This window comes from Myotis yumanensis, unplaced genomic scaffold (assembly GCF_028538775.1).
Source record: "Myotis yumanensis isolate MYYU_CA2020_CCGP unplaced genomic scaffold, mMyoYum1.0.hap1 SCAF_13, whole genome shotgun sequence".
NCBI lineage: Eukaryota > Metazoa > Chordata > Mammalia > Chiroptera > Vespertilionidae > Myotis > Myotis yumanensis.
This window is the reverse complement of record NW_027223764.1, coordinates 10,835,906-10,861,974: the sequence shown is the minus strand read 5'-3', so window position 1 is coordinate 10,861,974 and position 26,069 is coordinate 10,835,906. Positions and strand designations below refer to the sequence as shown.

General features: G+C 38.1%; 1 protein-coding gene across 5 annotated transcripts in view; it reads left to right on the top strand.

Annotated features, from left to right (window-relative positions):
- The window catches only part of VTI1A (vesicle transport through interaction with t-SNAREs 1A), a 313,936-nt gene that overhangs the window by 20,020 nt on the left and 267,847 nt on the right, over nucleotides 1–26,069 (top strand). Inside the window, exon 4 of one of the 5 annotated variants that reach the window (XM_070432283.1) lies at nucleotides 5,299–5,624. The exons of the other annotated variants lie outside the window; for them this stretch is intronic. Coding sequence (XP_070288384.1) covers nucleotides 5,299–5,409 — 111 coding nt within the window. The 3' untranslated portion in view covers nucleotides 5,410–5,624. Of the gene's footprint in view, nucleotides 1–5,298; nucleotides 5,625–26,069 lie in introns of those variants that run through there. 5 annotated transcript variants of the gene reach the window in all.

Here is a 26,069-nt window from a genome sequence, read left to right as displayed (position 1 = left end):
TTCTGTATCTGCAAATTTGGATTATCATATCAATTTTGCCCACTTAATGGTGAAATATAAGAGTCACATAAGATAATAAATATGCAAATGCTTTGAGAACCTCACTGATTTTTAGTCTGTGACTTTTCTGGGCACCGGTAGTAATCCTAGAATTAAAGAGTTCAGAGGTTAAAGTATTTCAAAGTCAAAAGATTCCTTCCATATCCTAAAAATGTACACCTTCTTTCTCAGTGCTTCAGTAGCTTACACAAAGGACTGAAATGTGAAGTCTTCCATCTTATTCTCAGATATGACCTTCTAAGTTGGATTGCTTTTATTTTCTAGCACATTTTGTCTTGTCAAAGACATCTTAGAAATTAATCTTTGCAAGCAAGGTTTCTCCTTGACCTTTGTGGTAGCAGAGACAGAATTAAAGGTAGAAGAATTATGATACTACATATATTTTTTGCATCATTTTATTGTATGTATCATACTACTAATTAGAGTAATATTTTTGCTGAGTTTTTCATCTAGCTTTTAAAATATATGTTGAATTATTTATTTTGGATAGCCTCCCCACTCCTTTACTAATTTCTAACGACTTGCATTTCCCAGAAACTATTAGAAGTCACTGTCTGTGCACTGTTTTATCATTGGCCTAACATACCAGTATTGAGAAGAAGAGGGGGAAGATTCTATAGTATCTGTTAAATATTGCCATTAATATCAACAAAGAATTGACTTTTGCATATCTGAAGTCAACAACCAGATAGCTTTGTAATTAAAAATTTAAATATTGTTATACACTGAGAATTTGGGTGATGACGAGTGGGCCCAGATGTCCACGGCACGGGGCGGTTGGGGGCAACAGACAATGGCCACTAGGACACTGCCATATATAAACTCCATATATTTTTCCCTTTCTTTTTTTCCCCCTCCCCCCTTGTGAAGTCTTGCAAGACTGATTGTAACTTAATTTTGTTCGAGAATTGTCAAGAAATTGCCAGTAATCTCTAATCAGAGAAAAAGAAGTAGGGATGTGATGGATAAGTAGGATTCTCTTATGGCCAACATCTTCATTGATCTTAACAGAATTACTCTTTGCCTCCCCTGTGTCTATATTTTCTCTTGGCAATCAGCCAAGTGAATTTGGAACAGAAAGAAAGAGAGAAAATCTAGTTGGTTCCAAATGATGCTAGCAGTGCGTTGGTGTGGGGAAAATAACTTACAACTTGATAGTAGAATTACTAGAGGATTTCCCTTATTTGGGGGGAAATTGAAGTTCCTTTTGTGGCCAGGTTGGAAAATTCCTAACTTAACTCATAGCTTATGATATCAATTTAAATCTTATAATCATTATATCAAACGGCATTTTAGCATTCTTTTTTTTTTTTTTTAAATATATATTTTATTGATTTTTTACAGAGAGGAAGGGAGAGAGATAGATAGTCAGAAACATCGATGGGAGAGAAACATCGATCAGCTGCCTCCTGCACATCTCCCACTGGGGATGTGCCCGCAACCCAGATACATGCCCTTGACCGGAATCGAACCTGGGACCTTTCAGTCCGCAGGCCGACGCTCTATCCACTGAGCCAAACCGGTTTCGGCCATTTTAGCATTCTTAATTATGAGATAACTTTTAAATTATTTCTTAACTGCAGTAAAAAAGAAACTCAGATTAGAAAAAAATGCTATTCTATGTCTTAATTGCAATTTTAAAGTTTATTATGTTTCATAAAGTAAAATAATTATTTTCTCAGGGTTTTAAAATATGTGAATTGATTAAAGATTCTTGGCATATTATTTTGCTATAGATTCTGTGGTCAGAGAGATTATCCTCATGAAAATATGTCATTTTAAAGTGTTTTCATCATAAGATTCATACATTTATGGCTTTTTGGCTAATTACTACTCCCTCGGGTGGATTCTAAGGAAATAATCTTTGCATGAATCTGGAAATATGGATTTGGGGTGAGATTTCTGTCAGTGCATTTTATAGCTGAGAGGGCTTTCGCTTTTCCCCAGTCTGTTCAGAGGCTGTCAAAGTAGCAATATTACGCTTTCTAATTCAAATGGAAGGTGGCCATAGATGGCACTGTGGCTCATAGCGATATTTAAAATATACCCTATTGTGGCATTTTCTCAGAGAAATTCCCAAGACCAAATTCATTTACTACAGTCCCTTTATATTAAGAGTTTCCTTTTTACTATGAAGAGGAATGATTTTAAACACAGCAAAATTAGAAATACTAGCTTTATTTTTAAATATCAGTGAATAATAAATCATGAACAGCTATATTTCTTGAGCCCTTGATAATGTCTTTTAAAACAGGCTCTCTTTTAGTACTATCTCTGCAAAATCCTTTTACTCAGGTATGGCGCTCAGAGAGCGAAAATTAAAGTGTGCCCAGGAATCTCGTTCTTATCTTCCAGGAAGCACTACTGAAACCCTGCCACTAAATCAAGGCATTTTGTCTTTTGAGTTGTCATGACTGGGGCTAAACAACTGTCACTGGCAAGTGACAAGAGGCATAGACAGCAGGGAATGAAAAGAGAAAGAAAGAAAGTAGTAGTAGGGGAGATTAAGTGTAAGAGAAAGGGAGGGAGAGTAGCAGGTATACCAGAAGGCTGAGGATGCCCTCAGCAACTGCCTCGGGTGCCAGTTTGTTGGGGCTGCAGCATTGTTATGCCTGCTCCTGCTGCATCCTGGAACTTTTCATGTCTGTGGAATCCAGGTAGTACTAAGAAATATCTCACAGCACAAACTGATATTGTCATTAAGTCCAAAATTGCCTAAAGAATTTTCCAGTCCTCCAATTTAAAATAAAAAGCATAAAGAGTCACAAATTTACATTTTTTATAGTAAATTATTGCTCCCTCAGGTAGATTTTAAGGTAACAATCTTTCCATGTGTCTGGAAATATAGATTTGCATGCAAATCTATCCCATGCAAATAGTCAGAAGAATCTACACAGCAAGGAATATTCACTCAATTATATTTTTTGTACTCCTTGTCACAAACTTGGGAATCTGATGCATTTCTACATTGATGTGGATGCTTTGGTGAAGTTAATATGTTTGCTTTTGTGGGCAGAAAAGGTATTATCTCTCTTTTAACTGAACATTGGTGGTAGTAGGTGATCTTTCTCTTTGGTCCAGAGCAGTTTCTCCACCTCAGTACTGTTGAAATGTGGGGGTGGATAATTCTTTGTCGTGGTTAGGGAAGCTGTCCTGTGCCTTTTAGGACATTTAGCAATTCTCTGGCCTTTACCCTTTACGCGCAAAGAGACTATTCGCACCCCATCCCAGTCATGACAATCAAAAATATCTCCAGATATTCCAGATGGTCCCTTTGAGACAAAATTATCCCTGACTGAAAACTACTCAATTGAGAATGATCACTGGTAGGGATTTTAGAGGAAGAGAAAATTAACAACCAAGAGCCTCTGATAGATTAGCTATCATGTTGTATTTCATTATTCTTCATAACCAGTTTATTATTCAGACATATAAGGTTATGAAAGGCAAAGCCACTTTTCCAGGGTCTCATAATTTGGATCCAGGACTTGAAATCAAACCTGTGTGACATTAACACCGCCAGATCACGCTGCTTTAGAGCATTTATCATTAAAAAGTCCCCCAAGTCTCTGCTACTTCCAATGTGTAGAGTTCAAAGAGGACTCAGTTCATTAACCAACCTCCATTTATTTCAAATAGGCTGTGGATCAAGAGGCAATGTCACACAGTGGAAAGTACAGCGGGTTACGGTCAAGAGTTCTGGCTTTGGGTGTCAGCTCTGGATCTAACTAGCTTCGTGCCGTTGGGCAAAGTCATTGTGCCTCAGCTTCTTCAATTCTGAAACGCAGGAGTCAACCTCCATGCTCTTGATAGCCAATGAGCTCTGTTGTCTGAAGATGTTGAGAATTGGAATGCTTGGCATTTCAAGATGGGCAACAGTTTTCACATCACTTTAAAATCATCCTACATGCAGTGTAGGACAATAGGTGTGCTTTGAAACTTTTGGCTCAATTGAATCTATTAGTCTCGTATTGCTATGTCTTGCATTTCTACAATCCCTAGCCCATTATTCATCTCCTTCGTGGAGTTCTTTCTAATTATCTTTCCTGTCATGATAGATTTCCTTTACTTCCCATGCTCCTTGGCACTTGTGTTTATCGCCTGACCAACTTACACACTGTTTCCATGTCAGAGCTGAAATGATTTGTGGATTTTCACTTACTTAAGTTTTATTATTCCAACTCAATTATAAGATCTTCAAGTGTCTTCTACTTTGATGTTTTTTGAAGTATTTAATAAATGCTGTATATAATAGGTGTTCAGTTAGTGCCTATTGAATCAAATTTAAGAATGTGTCATTTTAAAGCAAACTTTTTTTCTGAAAAAAACATCTATGATAAGTGATAGGCACACAGAACATAACTATTCCAACCAAACAGTTATATCTAGTGTGAATTGTTCTTTGAGCACAATTTCTGTTTAACTTTATTGGAGAAAAATAATAATGCCATGTGTTGCCATATGTGCTTCCTCTGTTCTGACTCCTTTTAAATTTCTCATACCTGGGAATTAAGATGCTTTCAGAATGAAGTTTCTGAAATGGTCCATTGGGTACATCTTTTCAGAAATAGCCATATGCAGGAAAATCTGACATAGTCATTGGCAGAGAAGAGCTGATAAATACAATTTGATGTAGTATTTCAGCAAACATTTCAATAACTTTTTGACATTTTCCTGTAGTCCTTATTTACCTTATCAATAGTTATAGTGACATATGATTGTCAACTTTTTATATTAAGACCAAACTAATAAATTAAACATGTTGTGTTTATATCTGATGAAAGCTGACGTTTTAGAAGGGTGTTAAAATATACTGACAGGTCCTGTTCACAGGCTCCTTTGGTATAAATATGCAGATGACATCTTTAGATATTGTTTGTACACATGCGATAGAAAGCGTTGACAACCTAACAAATGCAAATGTCAGCCTCACCATTTAACCTTCCTGTGTAGAAAAAGATGTTTTTTTTTTAAGTTACATGTATCTTTTAACTCTATTTCAAAGTTTTTATTATTTTTTAGCCTGTTATCACTACTGTTTCATGTACCGTGGAAAGCAGCCATTTCTCTAAAATAGTACATTTTTATACTTAATTTTTCATGCCCAAGCTATCAAAGTGCTCCACATTTAAAACAAAGTAATTGATAGGGTCGGAAATAGACTATTGGGGTCCAGCTATAATTGTAAGAAATATTAATCATGCTCTGTTAACCATGATTGCTTTGTTCTGATTAAAGAAAGCACATTCTAACCTGGCTGGGAGTTGCATGTGGGACCTGGGAGCTCACCTGGAAATCCTCCCCATCTGCGAACTGCCTATTATCATGGAAAGGTTAACAACCTTGTGACAGAAACCAGAGCTGCCAGCCCTTTGAAGACCCCCAGCCCTTTGCATATCACCAGGTCTTTGAAGACCCCCAGCTTTTGCATACCTGCGGGCCTTTGCATATCCAGCCCAAATTACCTGTAAACTGCCCATTTGGCATACCCTTTTGCCTCTTTCCCCATGTAATCTTTGTCCTTCTACCCAATATAAGCAGCTGGCTTAGGGGGAGAGGGAGAGCAGATTTTTGTGGATGACCTGCTGCTCTCCCATACTGCCAGCAGTATTGGAATAAATGTTTATATGATTCAACCCTGTCTCCACTTAATTGGCTTACATAGTGACAGGCAGCATGGACCCATTGATTGTCTGGTTACATAATCACAACACAAACTTTAGTTTTATAGTCTAAACAACTATATTTGTTTGAGATAATTACATTAAGGCAAACACCTATTATTATCTACACTAATAAAAGAGAAACATGGTAATTGGCATACGACCGCTACCCTTTTCATTGGCTAATCAGTGAGTATATGCAAATTAACTGTCAGCCAAGATGGCGGCCGGCAGCCAGGCAGCTGGAAGCGAAAATGAGGCTTGCTTGCTCCCGTGACTGCAGACTCCAACGTTCCCCACCTGACTTGCTGGCCTCTGAGCTGGCAGTTTGAAACATTCTAACAAATATAGGCCGGGATCTCAGAGCTGGAGTTATACATTGTTTCAATTATAGAACGCAAACAAACCAGCAGAAGCCTCAGAGCTAGAGCCAGAGTTAAAGCTGGCCCAGAATAAAATTAAAAAAAGAGAAAAAAAAGGAGCGGTTGGGAGCTTCAGTCAACAACCACCAGCCTGAAAGCAGCCCTCAGCCCCTCACCCAGACTGGCCAGGCACCCCAGTGGGGACCCCCACCCTGAAGGGTGTGTGACCAGCTGCAAACAGCCATCATCACCTCATCCAGGCTGGCCAGGCACCCCAGTGGGGACCCCCACCCTGATCCAGGACACCCTTCAGGGCAAACCAGCCAGCCCCCAGGCCTCTATCCTATATAGTAAAAGGGTAATATGCCTCCCAGCACCGGGATCAGCAGAGCCGCGAGGCCTCCTGGCAACGGATCAGCGTGACAGGGGTCAGCACCCAAACCCCCTGATCGCCCTCCCCCCCCCACAAGCCCTGCTCTGTGTGTGACAGGCCAGAGCCATAACCTTCCCATCGGCCCTGCCCTGAGTGTGACAGTGGCGGCGCCCCAACCCCCTGATCTGCCCTGCTCTGTGTGTGACAGGGGGCGGTGCCCTAACTCCCCTATCGGCCCTACTCTGTGAATGACAGAGGGGAACTCCCCAACCCCCTGATCTGCCCTGCTCTGTGCATGACACGGGGGAGCTCCTCAACCCCCTGATGGGCCCTGCTCTGTGCATGACAGGGGGGAGCTCCCCAACCCCCTGGTTGGCCCTGCTCTGTGCGTGACAGGGTACAGAGCCCCAACCCCCTGATTGGCCCTGCTCTGTGCGTGACAGGGGGTGGCACCGCAACCTCCCCATCGACCCTGCCTTGAGTGTGACAGGGGGCGGTGCCCCAACCCCCCAATCGGCCCCACCCTGAGCGTGACTGAGGGTGGCATCGCAACCTCCCAATCCGCCCTGCTCTGTGCATGACAGGGGGCAACGCCCCAAGTCCCCAATTGGCCCTGCTCTGAGCCTGACCAGGGGCTGCACCTAGGGATTGGGCCTGCCCTCTGTCACCCAGGAGCAGGCCTAAGCCAGCAGGTCGTTATCTCCTGAGGGGTCCCAGACTGTGAGAGGGCACAGGCCCGGCTGAGGGACCCCCCCTCCCCCCCCCCAACCCAGTGCACAAATTTTTGTGCACCGGGCCTCTAGTATTATTATAATTATTATTTATTAAGAAGCCGGAAGGGCTGCTTTATATAAGGGAACCTCTTTAGTCTTGCAGTAGCATGATTTTTTCAAAGTTGTATAGGAGCCTGGCTCATCTCTCTGACCATTGTCTACTGTTGGTTCAACATTTGTGGAATATTATGTTATTGAGAACCTTATCACCAATACTCCAGCAATGTGTAGGCATTTTTGTCCCCAAGAGCTAAGTACACTGTGAAAGAAAAGAGCTGTTGAGGATGCTGGGCTCAGTAGTCCCAGAAGTTATGTGATATGTCACAGAAGTGTATCTTACATGTTAACAAAGAATTTTTTAAGTAAAGGGGGAAAAGACTATAGTAAGTTCATCAGGGTCATTCTTGAATTTTATTGTGTATGGAAATTTTGCCTCTCTCTCAGCTCTCAGCTTCCTTATCTGTGCAATGGAGTGGTTAGACTAGACCAGTACTTAAACTGTTCCACATAGAGGGCTGAATGCTGGGCTCCTCTAGAGTTTCTGATTCAGATGCCGAGTGGCCTGGGGGTTTGCATTTCTAGAGAGTTCCAGGTTGATGCTGAAACTGGTGTCATGGGATTACACTTTGAGAGCCACTGGAGTAGGTGACCCATCGCCTCTTTCAGCTCTAAAATTTGACTCGACTTTGTCAATTTCCGAGACTTATTAGAAGATACTGTATCTTCCGCTTTAAATATGTACGCCTTGAATCGCTGCTTCATTTAATTGTTTGGTGCCCTTTCCAGTTAATACCGCAAGTTTCTTTCCCTTAGAAATTATCTCCTTTTTTTCCACCATTCTTTGTGTACTGCCAAACAGAATGTTTGTTTAAGTAATGTTAGTGCAATACATCTCCAGAGCTTCCCTTTGGGGAAATTTAAATGAAATTTTAAAGTATCATTAAGAATGCAAACAATAAATTCTTTGACTAGCTGTAGGCATCTTTACATTGGGATGACAAAAAAAGCATTCTGGTTAATTAGAAGTAATTTGTTAGAAACTGGAATCCTCTTTTTTTTCTCTCTCAGATTAAAACTCAGTTCCCAGCTGGATCCTTATCAGTGCAGGAAATGTAATTGCCAGATGATTAATTGCAAAAGATAGATAATTAGCGTTCATGTGATGTGTCAGATATGGATAACCAAGAGGTTGACTACACATTGAAAGAGGACAGTTGAAATCTAGATTGTGGGTTGTGGCTATCAGCAGGTGATTTTACCTTTAGAGCTTGTAGAAGGTGTTAGGTAGAAAGAACACTCACCTGCACCTTGCCTTTTTCATCCCATTTTGGGCAGTATCCTCATAATAAAAATGACTAGAAAAGAGTTCTCACCACCTGAAAACAGGCTTAGAACTTTGCAGCTGATGCTGAACTACCTTGCCTGACTTCAAATAAAGGATTTGAGATTTCTAGCTGTTTTTTCAATACCACATATATTTTTTATTTCTTTTTTCTTTATTGTTAAAAGTATTACAGATGTCCCCTTTGTTTGTTTGTTTGGTTGGCTTTCCCATTGACCCCCTCCACCTGCACCCATCCCTCCTAAGCCTTCACCACTCTATTATCTGTGTCCATGTATATTTTTAAATTCTTTCCATTGAGCCTACCTTAAATATTGCTATCCCCAGTTGAAATGACTCGTTATTTCCTAATTTTCAATGACCAAATCTTACCTCCTTTGAAATTAGTGCCCCTTGTTCCTGGGTGTTAAGTATTTTCATCGTAAGTCATTTGATTCCAACATGGAATAGTTTTGCCTTAAAAAATTGTACATACTTATGCTATTTCTTTAAATAATCCATTGGAAAAAAAATAGTGAGATGAAAAAAAAAAGACAACCTGTCAGTTGGCCATCTCCAGTCTGGTTCACCTGTTGGTTTATTTAAAATCACAGTGAAATGAATAAAAACTAGCATTTTCTCCCGCATTGGTAAGTGGGACTTCCTCCATCTTCTAAACCTTATATTTTTACCGAAGAGTTTTGCAGCCCTCAGAAATACTGCTTTACAAATTCAGCTAATGACCCAAATCCAGCTTGTTTGTTGTGTAGGAGTTGTATTAAAATAACTCACTGTATGAGTATTGTCATTAATGATATGCTCATTTTGATAATGGGGCTACAGATTCTTCGTCTATAGTCCTTGGGGAGATGCTACAATTTTTTTTAACTAAGTATTGTTCTGGCTCCTTTTCCTTGATTGGCCCAGAAATAGCAATCAGCTGGGGAGCAGGATGACATGCCTCTTAGCGATCCCTTTGATCTTTGAGATGAGTATCAACATTGTATGCTTCCTAATGGAAGTGTAATTTAATGAAATCTATGGGGTAAACATACTTCAGATGTTCAAAGGAGGTGACAAAATTTTTGCTGGCAGCCAGGACCTGGCGGCTTTCCAGCTTGCCTCTAGCAGCTATGCATATAGCATTGAGAAAGGCACTTAAAATAGGAACATAAAGTATTATTTTCATTGTTGCAACCCCCCTGCTGGCCCTTCCCTACCAATTTCTTTTCCTTAAGTTTATTTTTGTGGTATTTCTGCAAGTGCCCTTTGACATATAACCTTTCCTACTATAAAGTGGGATGTGAGGTTTGATCTTTTTATATTTTTCTTGGTTTATTTTATGACACTAAGAGCAGTACATTGGACGTATGGCACGAAAGTGAAGAGAAGTTGTAGGCATGAAGACTGAATCAAAACTCCTAGAGGGAAAAAAGACACTCCATAAAAAGTGCATATTTCAGTACAGGTTAATTAAATTAAACATTCTAATTTGGGAGGAGATGATAGAGCACTTTTATTTTAACGGTCCTTGAGGAAGTGCAATGGAACTGGCCAGACAGCAAGGAGTCAGGGGACCTGATTCATCTCAGCAGTGTCACCTCCTAGCTGTATCCTATAGGGCCAGTTACTTTCTCTGGGCCTCAGTTTCCTTAGCTGTAATGTGAATGGACTGATTTGGATGACTTCAAAGGTAATTTTCAGCTCTGAGATTTTATGATTCTTTTGAAGTCTGGATATACAGTAAATGCTGTCCAATGAAAATATCATGGCAGCCACATATGTAATATTAAATTTCCTAGTTACCATATTTTTTAAAAAAGCAAAAAGAAAGAGGTGAAATTAACTTTAGTAATATATCTTAACCCAATAGGTCTAAACTAATACCATTTCAATATGTAATAAGTTTCAAAAATACTGAGATATTTTACTTTTTTTTCTCTATTTTTTTTAACTCTATATTCAGTAGTTTGCTTTCTTCCATTTCTTTCATGTGTGACATGTTTCTTTATCTCCGCATTTTGGCTGCTTCCCTGTGTTTGTTTCTATGTATTGGGTAGAGCTGCTATGTCTCCTTGAGTTGATAGAGTGGCCTTGTGTAGTAGGTGTCCTGTAGGGCCCAGTGGTTCAGCCTCCCCAGTCACCTGAGCTGGGCACTCTAGGTGCACCCCTTTATGGGCTGTGAGCACAGTCTTGTTGTAGTTGAGATTTGATTCCTGTTGGTGTCACTGGGAGGAATTGACTTCCAGGCCAATTGGCTGAGAGAATCAGCTTCAACTACAATGGGAGAGCTGCTGTGCAGGAGATACCCCTATGAAGCAGGACTTGCTTCAGTGGGGCTTTGGTGCTCACTGAGTCTGCCCCTTGAGTGTGTCGTTTATGGTTGTGTAGAGTTGTAAGCTGGTATGGTCTGACACTGACCACTGGGTACACTGGCTCTTGAGGCTCCAGGGAGGTGCAAGGTCAGCCACTGCCTGGGGCCACCCAGCAGGAGCTCCCGAGAGATCTGCAGATTCCTCCTCTTTGTATCAGGTTTGGAATTGCCCAGGTGAGACCCAGCAATGAAGCAAGGCAGGCCTTTTATTGTTAGGTTTGGGGCTCTCTGACCCAGCTGCAGCTTGTTTGAGAGCTTTTACCCTGAGCAAGCACAGGCCATTCATAGGCAAAACCTGCTGCATGCAGCTTGGGTGGGGTTATAAATCGGATGAGGTGGGGTCTTAGGAAATGACCATGGAGGAGCAAACAAAAATGGCTGCCAGTTAGCCCTGCAAGACCAAGGAGGTCCTAGCATAGGAACAATGATCCCTGCGAACACCTCCATCTGGGAAAACGCCGCCCTCAAGTTCCTGCCTGGATGCCAGACAATCCAGTTCCGCCTCCTTTGTGTGTGTGTGTTCCCCAGAGCTTCGTCCTGGTGCTGGTGCTCAGAGGAAGCAGGACCTTGTAAGTTCAGTTCATGGTGCCGGCCTTTTAAGAGGAACAGCTGGGTCTACAGCAGCCTCTGTGTCTCTGAGCCCCAATCTGCACTGATTTTTACAGCCTGTAATTCTTACTGCCCGTAGAGACTTCTTTTCCCAGCTCTGGGACCCTGGGCTGGGCGTCTGGTGTAGGACTGGGACCCCTTGCTCCTCTAGGTGACCTCCAAAGAGACGATATCCCTCCCGATGAAAAAAGCAGCACACGTGGGTGCCAGAGCAGCCTATTCTGTGCCTCTGTACCTCCTGCCAGTGTCAGTGTGCTTTCTTCTTTACTTCTGTATTTGTAGGACTTCCATTCAGCCAGATTTCCAGCGGTTCTGGATGATGGTTATTCTGTATTTTAGTTGTAATTTTTATGTGGTTGTGGGAGGCAATGAGTACAGGTGTATACGCCACCGTCTTCCTTTTTTCCTAGATTTTATTTCTTCCATTAAAAATAGGTATGTGAGCCTGGTCAGTGGGGCTCAGTGGTAGAGTGTAAGACCTATGAACCAGGAGGTCATGGTTCAATTCCCAGTCAGGACACATGCTCAGGTTGCAGGCTCCATCCCCAGTGTGGAGCGTGCAGAAGGCAGCCAATCAGTGATTCTCTCTCATCATTGATGATTCTATTTCTCTCCCCCTCTCCCTTTCTCTCTGAAATCAATAAAATATTTAAAAAAAAAACAACGGATGTGATACATAAGAGGGTGTGGACACTAAAGTGTTTTCAGAACAATAACAACAGCAACAACAAAACATAGGTGTGAGACAAGCCTTTGACATTAATCTTAAGAGTATTTTATAATCTCAGAAATTATATGCAGTTACATAAGGTAATTTCTACTTAATTGGTACTACTTTTTGTATATGCTTTTAGATTTTTTCTTAGATAAAATTTATTTCTGCATAGTCCAGTTTCTTTTTTTAAAAAAAACAGATTTATTAAGATATAATTTTCACACTGTCAAATTTTTCATTGTAAGTACACACAATTCAATGATGTTTAGTGTATTTAAACAAGTAGTTGTGCAACCATCACCATAAGCCAGTTTTATAACACTTCTTAGAGGTTCCCTCATGCCCATTGGAAGTTAATCCTCTTTCCCACGCCAATCCCGTGCAACCACTGATGTGTTTCTCTCTCCGTAGTTTTGCCTTTTCTGTAAATGTCACCTAAATGGAATCATTCAATATGTCTAGCTTCTTTCACTTGCCATAAGATTTTTGAGGTTTATCTATATGGTAGTATATATCAATAGTTTGTTTTGTTTTCATTTCTGTGTTATATTCCAGTATATGGCTATGTATCACATTTTCTTTATCCATTTACTAGTTGATGGGCATTTGGATTGATCTAAGTTGTTTACTGTTATGGTTAATACTTCTGTGAAAATTCATATACAGGACTGGGTGGACACATTTTCCTTTCTCTTGGGAAAAATTACGTAGGAGTGGGATTCCTGGGTCTTGTAGGCCATATATGCTTTTCAAAAAACTGCCACACTGTTTCTGAAGAGATTGTACCATGTTACTTTCCCATCAGCAATTTATGAGGGTTCCAGTTTCTTCATATCCTTGTCAGCACTTGGTGTGGTTTGTCTTTTTTATTATGGCCATCTAGTGGTTATGTAATGACATTTCATTTTAGTTTTAATTTGCATTTCCCTAATGGCTAATGATGTTGAGCATCTTTTGGTGTGCTTATTAGACATTTATATATCTTTGGTGAAATATCTATTCAAATCTTTTGCCCATTTTTATTAGGTCGTTTTGTCTTCTTATGATTAATTTCTTTGTATATTCGGGATGTGAGTCCCTTATCAAATGAATGGTTTCCAAGAATTTTTTCCTAGTACATGGCTTGTCTTTGCTTAATAATGTTTTTTGAAATACAAAAGTTTGAAATTCTGATAAAGTTCAATTTATTAATTTTTTAGTGGATTGTGCTTTTGGTATTGTACCTTATAAATCTTTGTCCAACCAAAGGATGCAAAGATTTTCATCTGGAAGTTTTATAGTTTTAACTATTTTACTTAGGTCTGTGATTATTTTGAATTGATTTTTTAGGTATCATTAAGGTAAATTATCTCCATTTATATTTGTTTGTTGTTCTATCCAGTTGTTCCAGGACCATTTCTTCAAAAAAAGCCTTATCTTTTCCCCCATTGAATACCCTTGCACTTTTGTAGAAAATCAGCTATCTATAATGGAAGGATTGTCATAGGTCTATTCTATTTCTATATTTTGAGTTAGTTTTTAATAACATGTCTTTCTAATAATTTATCCATTTTATCTAAATTCTCGAATTTGTTCATAATATTCCCTATAATTCTTTTCATTTCTATAGGGTTGTGACAATGCCTCCTCTTCCATTTCTGATTTTTGGTAATTTTGTGTCTTCTTTTTTCTTAGCTAACTTTATCAATATTTTTAACTCTTTTAAAGACCAACCTTTGGCTTCTTTGATTTTCTTTATTATATCTGTTTTCTATGTTGTTGATTTCTTTTCTGACCTTTATTATTTTCTTTCTTCTACTTTAGGTATCATTTCCTCTTTTTTTCCTAGCTTCTTGAAATGGCTGGTTACATTACTGATTTTAGACCTTCCTTTGTAGATAAATATTTACAGCTCTAAATTTTCCTCCACCAGCTTCTTTTTAAACTTAAATGCATGGTCATTTCCTATATTATTTCCAGGGTGACTATTGATGGGCTAAGATACAATTTGAAAAGGGGCTTGGGAAGCTAAGAATCAGAGCTTTTGCTTTTCTAATACTGAGTCAAATGCTCTTAAGGTCCCAGTAATATTTTAAGACATAAAATGAAGTCAAATGCTCTTAAGGTCCCAGAAATATTTTAAGACATATAAAATGCATGCCTGGCCAGTGTGGCTCAGTTGAGTGGGCACTGTCCCATGCACTGAAAGGTTGCTGATTTGATTCCTTGTCAGGGCACATGCCTGTGTTGCGGGTTTGATCACTGGTAGGGAGTGTGCAGAAGGCAGCCAATCGATGTTCCGGTCTCACATGGATGTTTCCCTCCCCCTCTCCTTTTCCCTCACTCTCAAAATTAACAATAATAAAAAAAGACATATAGAATGCAGAAGCGGAAATGTGTCTTGCACCGAAGAGACCCGAGTGTTCTGTCACAGTGCTTTTGCTTTAAAAACATTAGCTCAGTAACAGGAACCACCTGCCTATAGTCCATTTCACTGGAGGGAATAATTCAGCAAAGCCTTTCCTTTTTCTTTAACTCAAAAAAAAAAAAAAAAAAAAAAAAAAAAAAGCTGCTCCTCAACTCTTTGTTTTGAAAGTTTGCAAGCATATATAAAAGTTGAAAAAAGACTACAATAATCTCCTGTGTACCTCTACTTAAATTCAGTAACTATTAATACTTTTCTTCATTTGCTTTTCTGTCTCTTTCACAGAGGGATTTCTCAATTTGTTTTATTTATGAACTACAGGCCCAGTGCACGAAATTCATGCAAGAGTAGGCCTTCCTTCCCCTGGCTGCCGGTACCGGCTTCCCTAGCAGCCCTGTCCGGAAGGTCATCCAGTCTAATTAGCATATTACTCTTTTATTATCCTATATAATAAAAGAGTAATATGCAAATTGACCCTAACAGCAGAATGACTGGGAATGTCTGGTCACTATGACACACACTGACCACCAGGGGGCAGACGCTCAATGCAGGAGCTGCCCCCTGGTGGTTAGTGCACTCCCACAGGGGGGGCTCTGCTCAGCCACAAGTCAGGTTGACAGCTGCCAGTTCAGCGGTGGTATTGGGAGCCTCTCCTGCCTCCTCAGTAGCGCTAAGGATGTCCCACTGCAGTTTAGGCCTGCTCCCTGCTGGCAAGTGGACATCCCCCAAGGGGTCCCAGACTGCAAGAGGGCACAGGCCGGGCTGAGGGACCACCTTCCCCCCCACCGAGTGCACAAATTTTTGTGCACTGGGCCTCTAGTTATAGATATTTCTCAAGAAGACATTAAGGATTAAACCCCTAAGTTTCTTTTGAATAACCAGGGTTTTTAGTGGATGGCACTACTTATTGAGTTGGTGAAGATTAGTGTGGGATAAATCATTTTTTTGTTTTTCTTGCTTGTTTAGTGAAAGAATATTGGTTATGGAATCAATAATTCACTCTCAGTGTTTTAAATTTGAAATACCTATGAAACATCCCAGCAGAGAACTTAAATAACCAGGTGAATATAATCAAGTTTGAGTTCAGAGGAGAAATTGAGTTAGATCTATTTTGACCTCAGCATACAGGTAGTATTTAAAGCTTTAGAAATACTTAGGGAGAGAAGAGAGTGATAGAAGAGGGTTCTTAACCAAGCTCACTCACAAGAATGGAAGCATTTAGACTTCAAGTAAAAAATGATTTTAATTGAATTAGAAAAAAAGCTACTGGTGAGGTAGGAGTAAAACGAGATCATTTTTACAGAAAAGAGTATTTTTAAAAAAGAGGACATTTCAACCAAGTTGAATACTATTGAGTAAAATGAAGACATAAAAAGTGTCCACTAGATTGTCAGCATGATGGTCACTGTTGACTTTGACAAGAACCTTTAGGTTGGGTGTCAGGCATTAAGATTCAGCAAATCCCTTTAAAGCCTGACTTGGTAACTCCCACCGTAGTCATTGAAATATTTATATGTGAAGATCATTAAAGCAAAACAATTGCTCTATTAAATAAATTCAGTGCTAAGCTTATTTCACTTAAGCAGATATTTATTTGCTATCAATTTTAAGTCATATAAATAATCATGATAATACAGATTGTGTTCTAATGGAATGGACAGTACAATTTTTTGGGGGGTCAGTGTGGTTTCAGCTAAGAACCCAAGTTTATTCTGAATGTTTGAGCAGAGCATTTAAATGTGATCGTGATCATTTACACATTTTTTTCAGTAGTTATTTATACCTCTTTTATTTCCAACCGATACAGCTTCCAGTTGGACCAATGTTTTACTAGTAAAACAAGTTGCCTTAAAAATAAAATGAATAACAAACAAACATGTTGGCTATTCTTTCTTCAGCAATGGAGTGGGGGGTGGGTGAACGGGTTAGTATCTGAGTCAGTGTGATTAGATTGATTGTATAAAGTGATTTCTTCCAGAAGCTTCACCTGGTTTTAAGTTCTTATTGTGATACTTAGTTGTTTGAATTTGGTCAAGTTATTTATTTAGTCTCTCTGCCTCAATTTTCATATTTGTTAAATGGGAATAATAGTGTCTGCCTCATAGGATTATTGTGGAGAGTAAATTAACATACAGGGGGTGGGCAAAGGTAGGTTTACAATTGTAATACAAATATATAATACAACTAGAGGCCCGGTGCACAAAATTCATGCACGGTGGTGGGGGGGGGTGGTCCCTCAGCCTGACCCGCATGCTTTCCAATCTGGGAGCCCTAGGGGATGTCCTACTGATGGCTTAGGCCTGCTCCCCGTGGTTCTCTGCTCTTTGCAGGGCCTGCCTGCTCCACACCGCAGCGACTGCCAAGTAGGCCATGCTGGGAGCTGCCTGGGGGCCACACTTCCCTGCTCCTGGGTCACCGCGGCAATGGCCAAGCAGGTTGTTCTGGGAGCTGCCTCCTACCTGCTGTCAGTCTCCATGGAGGCCATGAGGTTAATTTGCATACTCATTCCTGATTGGCTGATGAGTGTAGTGGAGGGACCGTCAATTTACATGTTTCTCTATTATTATATAGGATAATTAATAAATGATAATACAAGAATAAACTGTTTTGTGTACTCACCCCTGTATATACACATCTCTTAGAATAATACTTGGTACTTAATAAACTCAAAAAATATATTAGCTATTTTTTAACGTAAATGAAGTTGATTTTTAAATAACTTTTGCTCAATTCCAGAGTAAAGGATAATCTAATATAGGCCAAAATCCTCAAGAGAGAATTTCTCTGACATGAGACTTTTCTCAGTTGTAAACCCACAAACCACATTTGATTACCTATTGTACTGAGTGATGCCATTTAATTATTGACTCACAGTAGTTTACCAGAATTTCATTTTCTAGCTCTAGAAAATAGATCTAGATGTACCAAAGAGACCCGAGTGTTCTGTCACTCGGGTCTGTTAGTTTATCTCTAAAGTGGAGTCTCACATAAACTAGTGCCAGTTTTATACAGCCATGCACTGCATAACAACATTTCAGTCAATGACTGACTGCATATGTGGTTCCAAAGATTATAATGGAGGCGAAAAATTGCTATTGCCTAGTGACATCATAGCCATCCTCACATAGCAGAGCAATGCATTGCTCACATGTTTGTGGAGATGCTGGTGTAAACAAAGCTACTCCACTGTCAATCATATAAAAGTTTATCACATACAACTTACATTATGTAATACTTGATAGTGGTAATACTTGATGTATTTACTATATATTATATCACTATTTTAGAGCAGCAGTTTTCAACCTCACACATAAACTAATTACTAAAATTTGTATTTTTTGTTGATCTGACAAATAAATAGGTATGATTTTGATTTATTCACACTGGATGGCTGTTGCTGTGTTAACTGTTATCATTTTTTTTATTTGACAATCTAAGAGAAAAGAGGTCAGTGCCCCTGACTAAATAGTCAGACATTGCATGTTTTAAAAATTCTTGTGGCACACCGGTTGAAAATTGCCATTTTAGAGTGTAGTCTGCCTACTTACAATTAAAACAAGTTTGTTGTAAACAGTGTGCCTGTTGGCTGGCAGCAGCTTCATACATCTCTTGTTTATAGTGTCTTTTGATTGCATCATTTTCTCTTGTGCTTGATTTAATTTCATGTTGTTTTGTGCAGTGACATGCTGTACAGGCTTGTAGCCTAGGAGCAATAGGCTATCTATTGGTGGTTGGTGAACTGCGGCTCGCGAGCCACATGCAACTCTTTGGCCCCTTGAGTGTGGCTCTTTCTAAGCCTTAGGAGTACCCTAATTAAGTTGATAACAATGTACCTACCTACGTATATAGTTTAAGTTTAAAAAATTTGGCTCTCAAAAGAAATTTCAATCGTTGTACTGTTGATATTTGGCTCTGTTGCCTAATGAGTTCGCCAACCACTGGGCTATATCATTTAGTCTATGCGTGTACTAGGCTATACCAGCTACTAGTAGATTGATGTAAATATACTCTATGATGTTTGCACAATGACAAAATCAACTAACAATGCATTTCTCAGAACATATTACCTGTTAAGTGACAAATGACTATATAATAAGAAAAGATAAAAGATATTTGATTACCTCCTTATAAAATTTATGGTTCTTAAAACAAGAAGTCATACTATCATTTTCAGTCAATCTCTCATTGTTTATGTTAAATGGCATGAAATAATGTAATAGATGACCCCTACGTGATTTCTGTTATCATTCAGAATTCTTCATGTTCCTTGGTATGTCTTTTCTTTATTGGGTTATGTGCTGCATGTAAATCCTTTCTGTCTAAGCATTCAGGAGCAAACTTGAGTTCTTAGCTAAAACAAGTGTTTGTTAGCAGCACAACCAAGTTTATAGTGACCAAAGAATTGTTCTTTTTATTTCATTATACCATAATTTGCATTTTCATCATCTGTAAGGGAATGGAGTTAGGTTAAGTTATTCTTAAAGAGCCTTATAATCCTGAATTGTTATTATGTGATTTATAAAATGTTAATTATGTTTCTATTTTATCTTTGTAAAACCATTAAAGGTGGTTTATTTTGCCTGAAAATGGATACTTTTCCTCTTATTTGATTTACCTACAATTCCAAGCCCTTGGTAAACGAACCTCCACCCCCCCCCCCCCCCCCCCCGCCCTGCCACCAAATGATTTTATTGTTGTAAAATCTTCCTTTTAGAAAAGCATTATAAAATATCCTATGACTATTCAGGGGCGCAAAATGAACAAATATATTTAAACTATACAGAAAAAATAAATAGTGCTTTTGGGATATATTCATCCCAATTGGCTATTTCTGTTTGTTTGTTTATACATCGAGGGCTCAGATAAAATAAAGATTGAATAGATGTCTGTTTGCAGTTGGAGTTTTGACCACCATTTTTTTTTCTCAAGTGACTTCCAAGGGTTATTATATATTCAGATGAACAATTTTCTTAGAAATGTTGTTGCTTCAAGTGGTAGGTGTTTTATTCAGGTAGACTGTCACTTTAATAAATGTCTTCCTTTCTCAGTGTCTCTACCTGAATTATTCTATTTTCACCACAGGGACTAAAATGTTATCCAGCAGAATTTTATCCCAAGACCATGGGCTGAAGGGGGTGGTAAAATTAATCATTCATCTGCTAGATGTCAGCAAAGGTTTAAGGTAAATGAAGAAATAACCGGGCCTCGGGAAAAGTGGCCTTATCTTGTCCCTGTACTATACAAATATTCCAACATGGATTGTACCCACAGATTATCTCTCCCTTCCATCCTCACTGTTGCTCAGTTAATTGAGGACCATATGGTCTCTCTCTTGACCTTTAAGAACAACGCTGAGATTTCTGCCTTGAGTCTAGTCCCTCTGCCCATCTATTTTCCACCTTGATTCTAGGGGAAACTGATCAAACCAGGTTAGTTTTTTCCTTTATTCCACTGTACCAATATAAACTTCCATTTTGTAGTCCAGTTTTTATACTTATTGCAATTATTTGTTTTTGTGTGCCCACCCCTGGTACCATTGAGGAGCTCACAGTCCAGGAATTTGCTTATTAATACCATATTGCTAATATACTGGTAGTGCTCCTCAGAATCTTTTTTTTGTTAAATAAATGCTGAAATGAATGGACAAATTAGTGAATGGCACAAAACTCCATGTCTGTAGTCTTATTTAGATTTGTTATCTTTTTTGGTCTGGGTATGAGATAGTCAATAAAACCTTGTGGCTTTATTAATTAATAGAATTTCTTCCAGTAGCAGTCCTTATTTTATGTCATCATAATATAATCCATTTTATAACTAATTCAAATATTTTTTATCTTTCAAGGTAAATTATTTTAATAACATTAAATCTTTCTAGTCTCTCTTAAGGCAAATTCTAGGTTAGGGTTCTTAAAAGGCATTTATAAGTGGGGGCGGGAACAAAGGAAAAATGAAAGAGGTAAAAAATGAGATATGGATGTCACTTTCAAAATTCTTTTCTCTCCTGATCAATACTTTGACATACTTTGTTGTTGTTTTATATATTTTGTTTTTTAAGAGTACTATATTAAGTCACATTTTAAAAGAAATCTGTGATTTAATTACTATTGGAAATAAAAACTTTCTTTGGCTAGCTATCCTTTTTCCCTGAGAAATGTAAAACTTTTACACTAAAAGTTACTTTCAAATCAAGTAGTAAGAATGTTTTTGTTGGTTGGGGATCTGAGCATCTCATGTTCTAAAATAATGCCTTCACTAAAAATGTACCTCTATCTTAAAAGTGATATTGCATGAATTTAGAGTCGAGCAGTTAATATGTGGGGACCTTTAAAGTAGATATTTACTTCAGTTTTTATCATTTTATTGATCAATTTCTATGATCTTATATCATCAGTGCTATTTTACAAATAAACACATTATTTTAGCCAGCCTTGAAGTTAAGTAGCAAAATATGTATCTGTTCATGTTTTCTAGAATCCTTACTTTTTTGCTTGTTTTGTTTGTTTGTTTTAATCCTCACCTGAGGATATTTTTCCATTGATTTTTAGAGAGAGTGGAAGGTAGAGGAAGAGACACAGAGAGAGAAACATCAATGTCAGAGAGACACATCCATTGGTTGCCTCCCGCATGCACCCCGACCAGGGTCGGGAGCCTGCGACCAAGGTATGTGCCCTTGACCAGAATCGAATCCAGAAACCTTCAGTCTGTAGGCCAACGCTCTATGCACTGAGCCAAACCGGTTAGGGCCTTAACTTTTTTTTATGTACATAAATTTTTACTTACATAAATCCGAGATTAGTATTTGCAGTTCTATCTGTGACCTCCCACTCAACAGTCCCTACCAAAAAGACAAACGAACATTAAATCATATTTAATTGAATAGTTATCAATGTGATAAATGTGGAATATTACTAGAAGGATGACTGCATATGGTTTTGACATGTGTCAAATTTCGTATGAACATGACTGCTGACCCAGTGCTATCAGGCCATGTATTTTTAATTATTTTTCTAAAAGCAAGACTAGTTTTGTATACAACTTTCTTCATTTTCTCTCCAGCTCTTGCTTGTGACAGACAGCATGATCTTGTCTTTAGTAGCCTTGGCTCTAGTTTTTGGAATCAAGTGTCCACAGCTTCCTCAGGAATGGGAAGACCTTGACCTTTCAAGAGAGTGCAAACTCTAATTTGACACACACACACACACACACACACACACACACATGTATATATATGCTTTTTAAAAAATGATAACATAGAATTAAACTTACTCTGTGTTTGTTTGTTTTTAACACAACTAACTTGATTTTTTTTTCATTATTCTATTTCTAATGTTGGTATCCTGCAAGCAACTGATTTTCATGCTTTTAAATCTTGATTCCTTAGAAATAAACAAAAGAAAGAGCTTCTATGGAAGCTTGGAGTATGCTTTAAATTTAAATTGCCTTGATTTTCTCTTTCATTCCAGAAAGAAAGCAAACAAATTTTTGAGTTGCCTATTATTTTTTTCCTAAGAAGATAGAGGATTCCTATTTAATAAATCAGGTGTTAACTTTGTAATTATTAATATCTAAAATTAAAATATTGATGTGAAACAAATGTTTTCTTTGAATAAATTTCCCAAGATGGTGGCTTGCAAGAGATTTTAAGGGGACAATTCTTATATTAATGTGGAACTCTTCTGGGGTGTGTGATAGAAGTCATCTTTTATCACGTAAATGCTTGGTTTTGAAAGTTTTATTGCTTTTTGTTATCTGTGTGAACAGTGCATTTATATTTTTATCCCTACCATCGTCTTATTCTACTTGTGTGCATAAGTCTGATGTCATAGATCTACAGAAGTTGTAAATGAAAAAGTTTCATTGGATTACTCACTTTTAGCAGAGGCCAAAGTGTGATTTCTCCCTTCCACACACTGTTCAGTATTCTTCTCAAGCCAGGTTACTCAATTGTCAAACCTGGGAATTACTTCTTTTTTCTCTTGGGAAACTGCTCCATGGTACAAAAGATTTCACTGTTTTGGAATTTTTCTTAATCTCATGCCTAAAATTTCCCCATTATTTAAACTATCCTGCAAGGTATTCATAGGCAAGTGCTAAAAAGTCCTAAACATATAACCGAAAGTATCTTGTTGCATTGTTGGAAACATTTTACCCAGCAGATGCTGGAGTTTGTGGTGCCGACAATGATGAAGAGGATTGTAGTTATGGTGATTACAAAGATGTGCAGGGAAAATTCTCCCTTACACCTCTGTTGCCCATCTCAGCTCCCTATTCCACCCTTCCCCAAATGTCCAACCTAGATAACTACTGTTTTTAATTCCCTGTGTGTCTTTCCAGTGTTCTTTATGTGTATACACGCCAATACAAATGTATGTTCTTCTCCCTTCCCCCCTTAAATAACAAAGTGGTGTACCATACAAAAGACAGCATAAACTATACATACCATTCAGTACTTGCTTTCTTCACTTTTCAGATGATCTTGGAGAGTTGATCAATAAACAAAAAAAAAAACACAACATTCATTTTTTTTAATACCTGAAGAGTATTCCATTGTACCACATTTAGTTAATGAATCCCATGTAGATGACTTTTGGTGTTGCATGCGTTGCTGCTATGAATGACTTTGAACTTTGTCATTAGATCTTAAGAAATAGAATTACTTTTTTCAGAAAGTATGTGCATTTGCAATATTGATAATCCTTTCACAATTGTCCTCTGTGGGAGATGTCCCAATTTACGCTCCCCGCAGTAGGGCACGAGAGGACAGGTTACTTCCAAAATAAATTTTCACCTGCAAAACGAATTATCAAGCCTTTGCCAGGTTTTTTGGGAGGGGGCAGTTGTTTGCTCTTTTTCTTATTAATTGCTAAGAGTTCTTTATATGTCTTGAAGATTAGCCCTTGTTCAAATTAAAACTTGCTAATGTTTTTTCACAGTTTGTCTTTTTTAAAAATATTTTTTTATTGATTTCAGAGAGGAAGGGAGAGGGAGAGAGATAGAAACATCATTGATGAGAGAGAATCATTGATTGGCTGACTCTTGCACACCCCCGACTGGGGATCGAGCCTGCAACCCCTGGCATATGCCCTTGACCAGAATCAAACCTGGGACCCTTCAGTCCACAGGCCGATGATCTGTCCACTGAGCCAAACCAGCTAGGGCTCTTTTTTTTTTTTTTAAATTGATTTCAGAGAAGAAGGGAGAAGGGGGAGAGAGAAACATCAGTGATGAGAAAGAATCATTGATCTGGTGTCTCCTGCACGCCCCCCACTAGGGATCGAACCCACAACCCAGGCATGTGCCTTTGACTGGAATCAAACCCAGGACCCTTCAGTCCGCAGGCCGATGCTTTATCCACTTAGCCAAACCAGCTAGGATCAGTTTGTTTGTCTTTTGACTTTGTTCAGTCAAACACTAAATGTAACCTATTTTTATTCTGTATTTTGCCACTCAAATATTTTCTTTTTCTTTATGATTGAAATGATCCATCTTTTATGGTTGTGCATTTAGAGTCATAGGTAAACAGGCTTTTTCACATCAGGATTATAAATTAATTAAGTTAAATTTATTCCTGGTTGTTTTAGCTTTCTTTTTTTTTTTACCTTAATGGAAACTTTTCTTCCATTACATCTTCTAACTGGTTGTTGTTTGTATATATGAATTGATTTCTGTATTTTAATTTTGCAGCATGCTACCTTATTAAATTGCAATTTTTTGTTTATTCTCCTGAATTTTTGAGATATTTTATTATATCATCTGTAAATACTGATGGTTTTTCTCTTTCCTTCCAATTTTATACTTGAACCTTACTTTATTAATCTTAGTATGTTTGCTAGTATTTTCAGTGAAATGTCAAATAGTTGTGTTAGTGGTTACTTTACCTTTTCTTTTTTGAAAAAATGGGTTTCTTGAAGTATAATTTATATATTTGTGACATATGTAATACAAATAGTGTGTGTGTGCTTTTTCTTTGTCCATTTGGTCCTTATTTCTTGCCATCTTTTGAGTAAATCACATAGTTATTAATATTATATTCTACCTCCTGTATTAAATTTTTAATTATACCTCTTTCTGTTGTGTGTTGTGTGTGTGTATGTGTGTGTGTGTGACTTCTGTAAAAAAGTAAAATGTGTCTCTTTTGCTCATACAGTCTGCTTTCAAACAATATATTTCATGGACAGTGGAAGACCTTACCTAGTAGAGTAGAATTTCATTTACCTGTCTTCCACACTTTGTACTCTTTTTGTCTTATATTTCACTTCTGCATGTGCTTGGAACCCCATGACACATACTTAGAAAAAGTATTTTATATTTACCCAGATATTGACTTATATTGAAGCTCCTTTCTCTTTCCTGCAAATAACAATTTCCTTTGATATTATTTCTCATCTGTCTCAAGAACTAATTTTAGCAAGTCCATTTGGGCAGAGCTGCTGGAGAGAAATTGGATTAGGTTTTACCTGATTAAAAAATGTCTTTATTTCACTATCACTTTAAAAATTCCTTTTATTTAAGTATAGTCAGCATACAATCACCATCATTCTGCAATTACATTTTCACTGGATATTGATTTTTAGTTTGACAGGTCCCCTCCCCTCACTCCTTCCTGTACTTTCAAGGTGTAAGGTCATTGTCTTCTGGCCTCCATTGTTTCTGATGAGGTCAGCTGCCACTTATGTTAGTTTTACCCTCTGTGTGTAATGTTGCTCTTTTTTGCTCTGGCTGCTTTTCAGAGTTACTATTTATCTTTGTGCTTCAGCAGACAGTTTAATTACGTTGTGTTATGTTATCAGGTGTGGTTTCTTTATAGCAGGTGTAAACCTGCTTGTGACTCACTGAGTTTCCTGGATCTATGGGATGATCTTTCTCATCAGCTTTATAAAGTTTTTGTCGTTATTCATTCAAATATTTCTTCTGCCCCATTTCTCTCTCTCCCTTTTTTGAATGAAACTACAAATATGTTGGATCACTAATAGTATTTTACAGTTCTTGGATGCTTTTCTTTTTTTTCTTTCCTTGTTTTTTTTTTTATATCTGTGTTTTTCATTTTGGGTGCTTTCTTTTGATCTCCTTTTAGAATTACAGATCCTTTCCTTTGCTGTTTCCAGTCTGCTCTTAAGTCCATTTAATGATACCATATTCCAATCATATTTTGATACCACATTTTATGTGCTGTCACTTCTATTTGGTTTATTTTTATAGTCTCTCTCTATTAAAATTCATCCTCTGTTGTTCATTTTTTTCCTGTTATAATCTTTGGCATTTTTATGATAGTTATTTTAAAGTCTCTAAGTGATAATTCCAGTATATGGGTCATCCTAGTATGCTTCATTGACCATGGGTCATATTTATTTTTTATTCTTTATATGTCTTACAACTTTTTATTTTATGTAAAAAGCAGTAGATGGTGAAATAAGT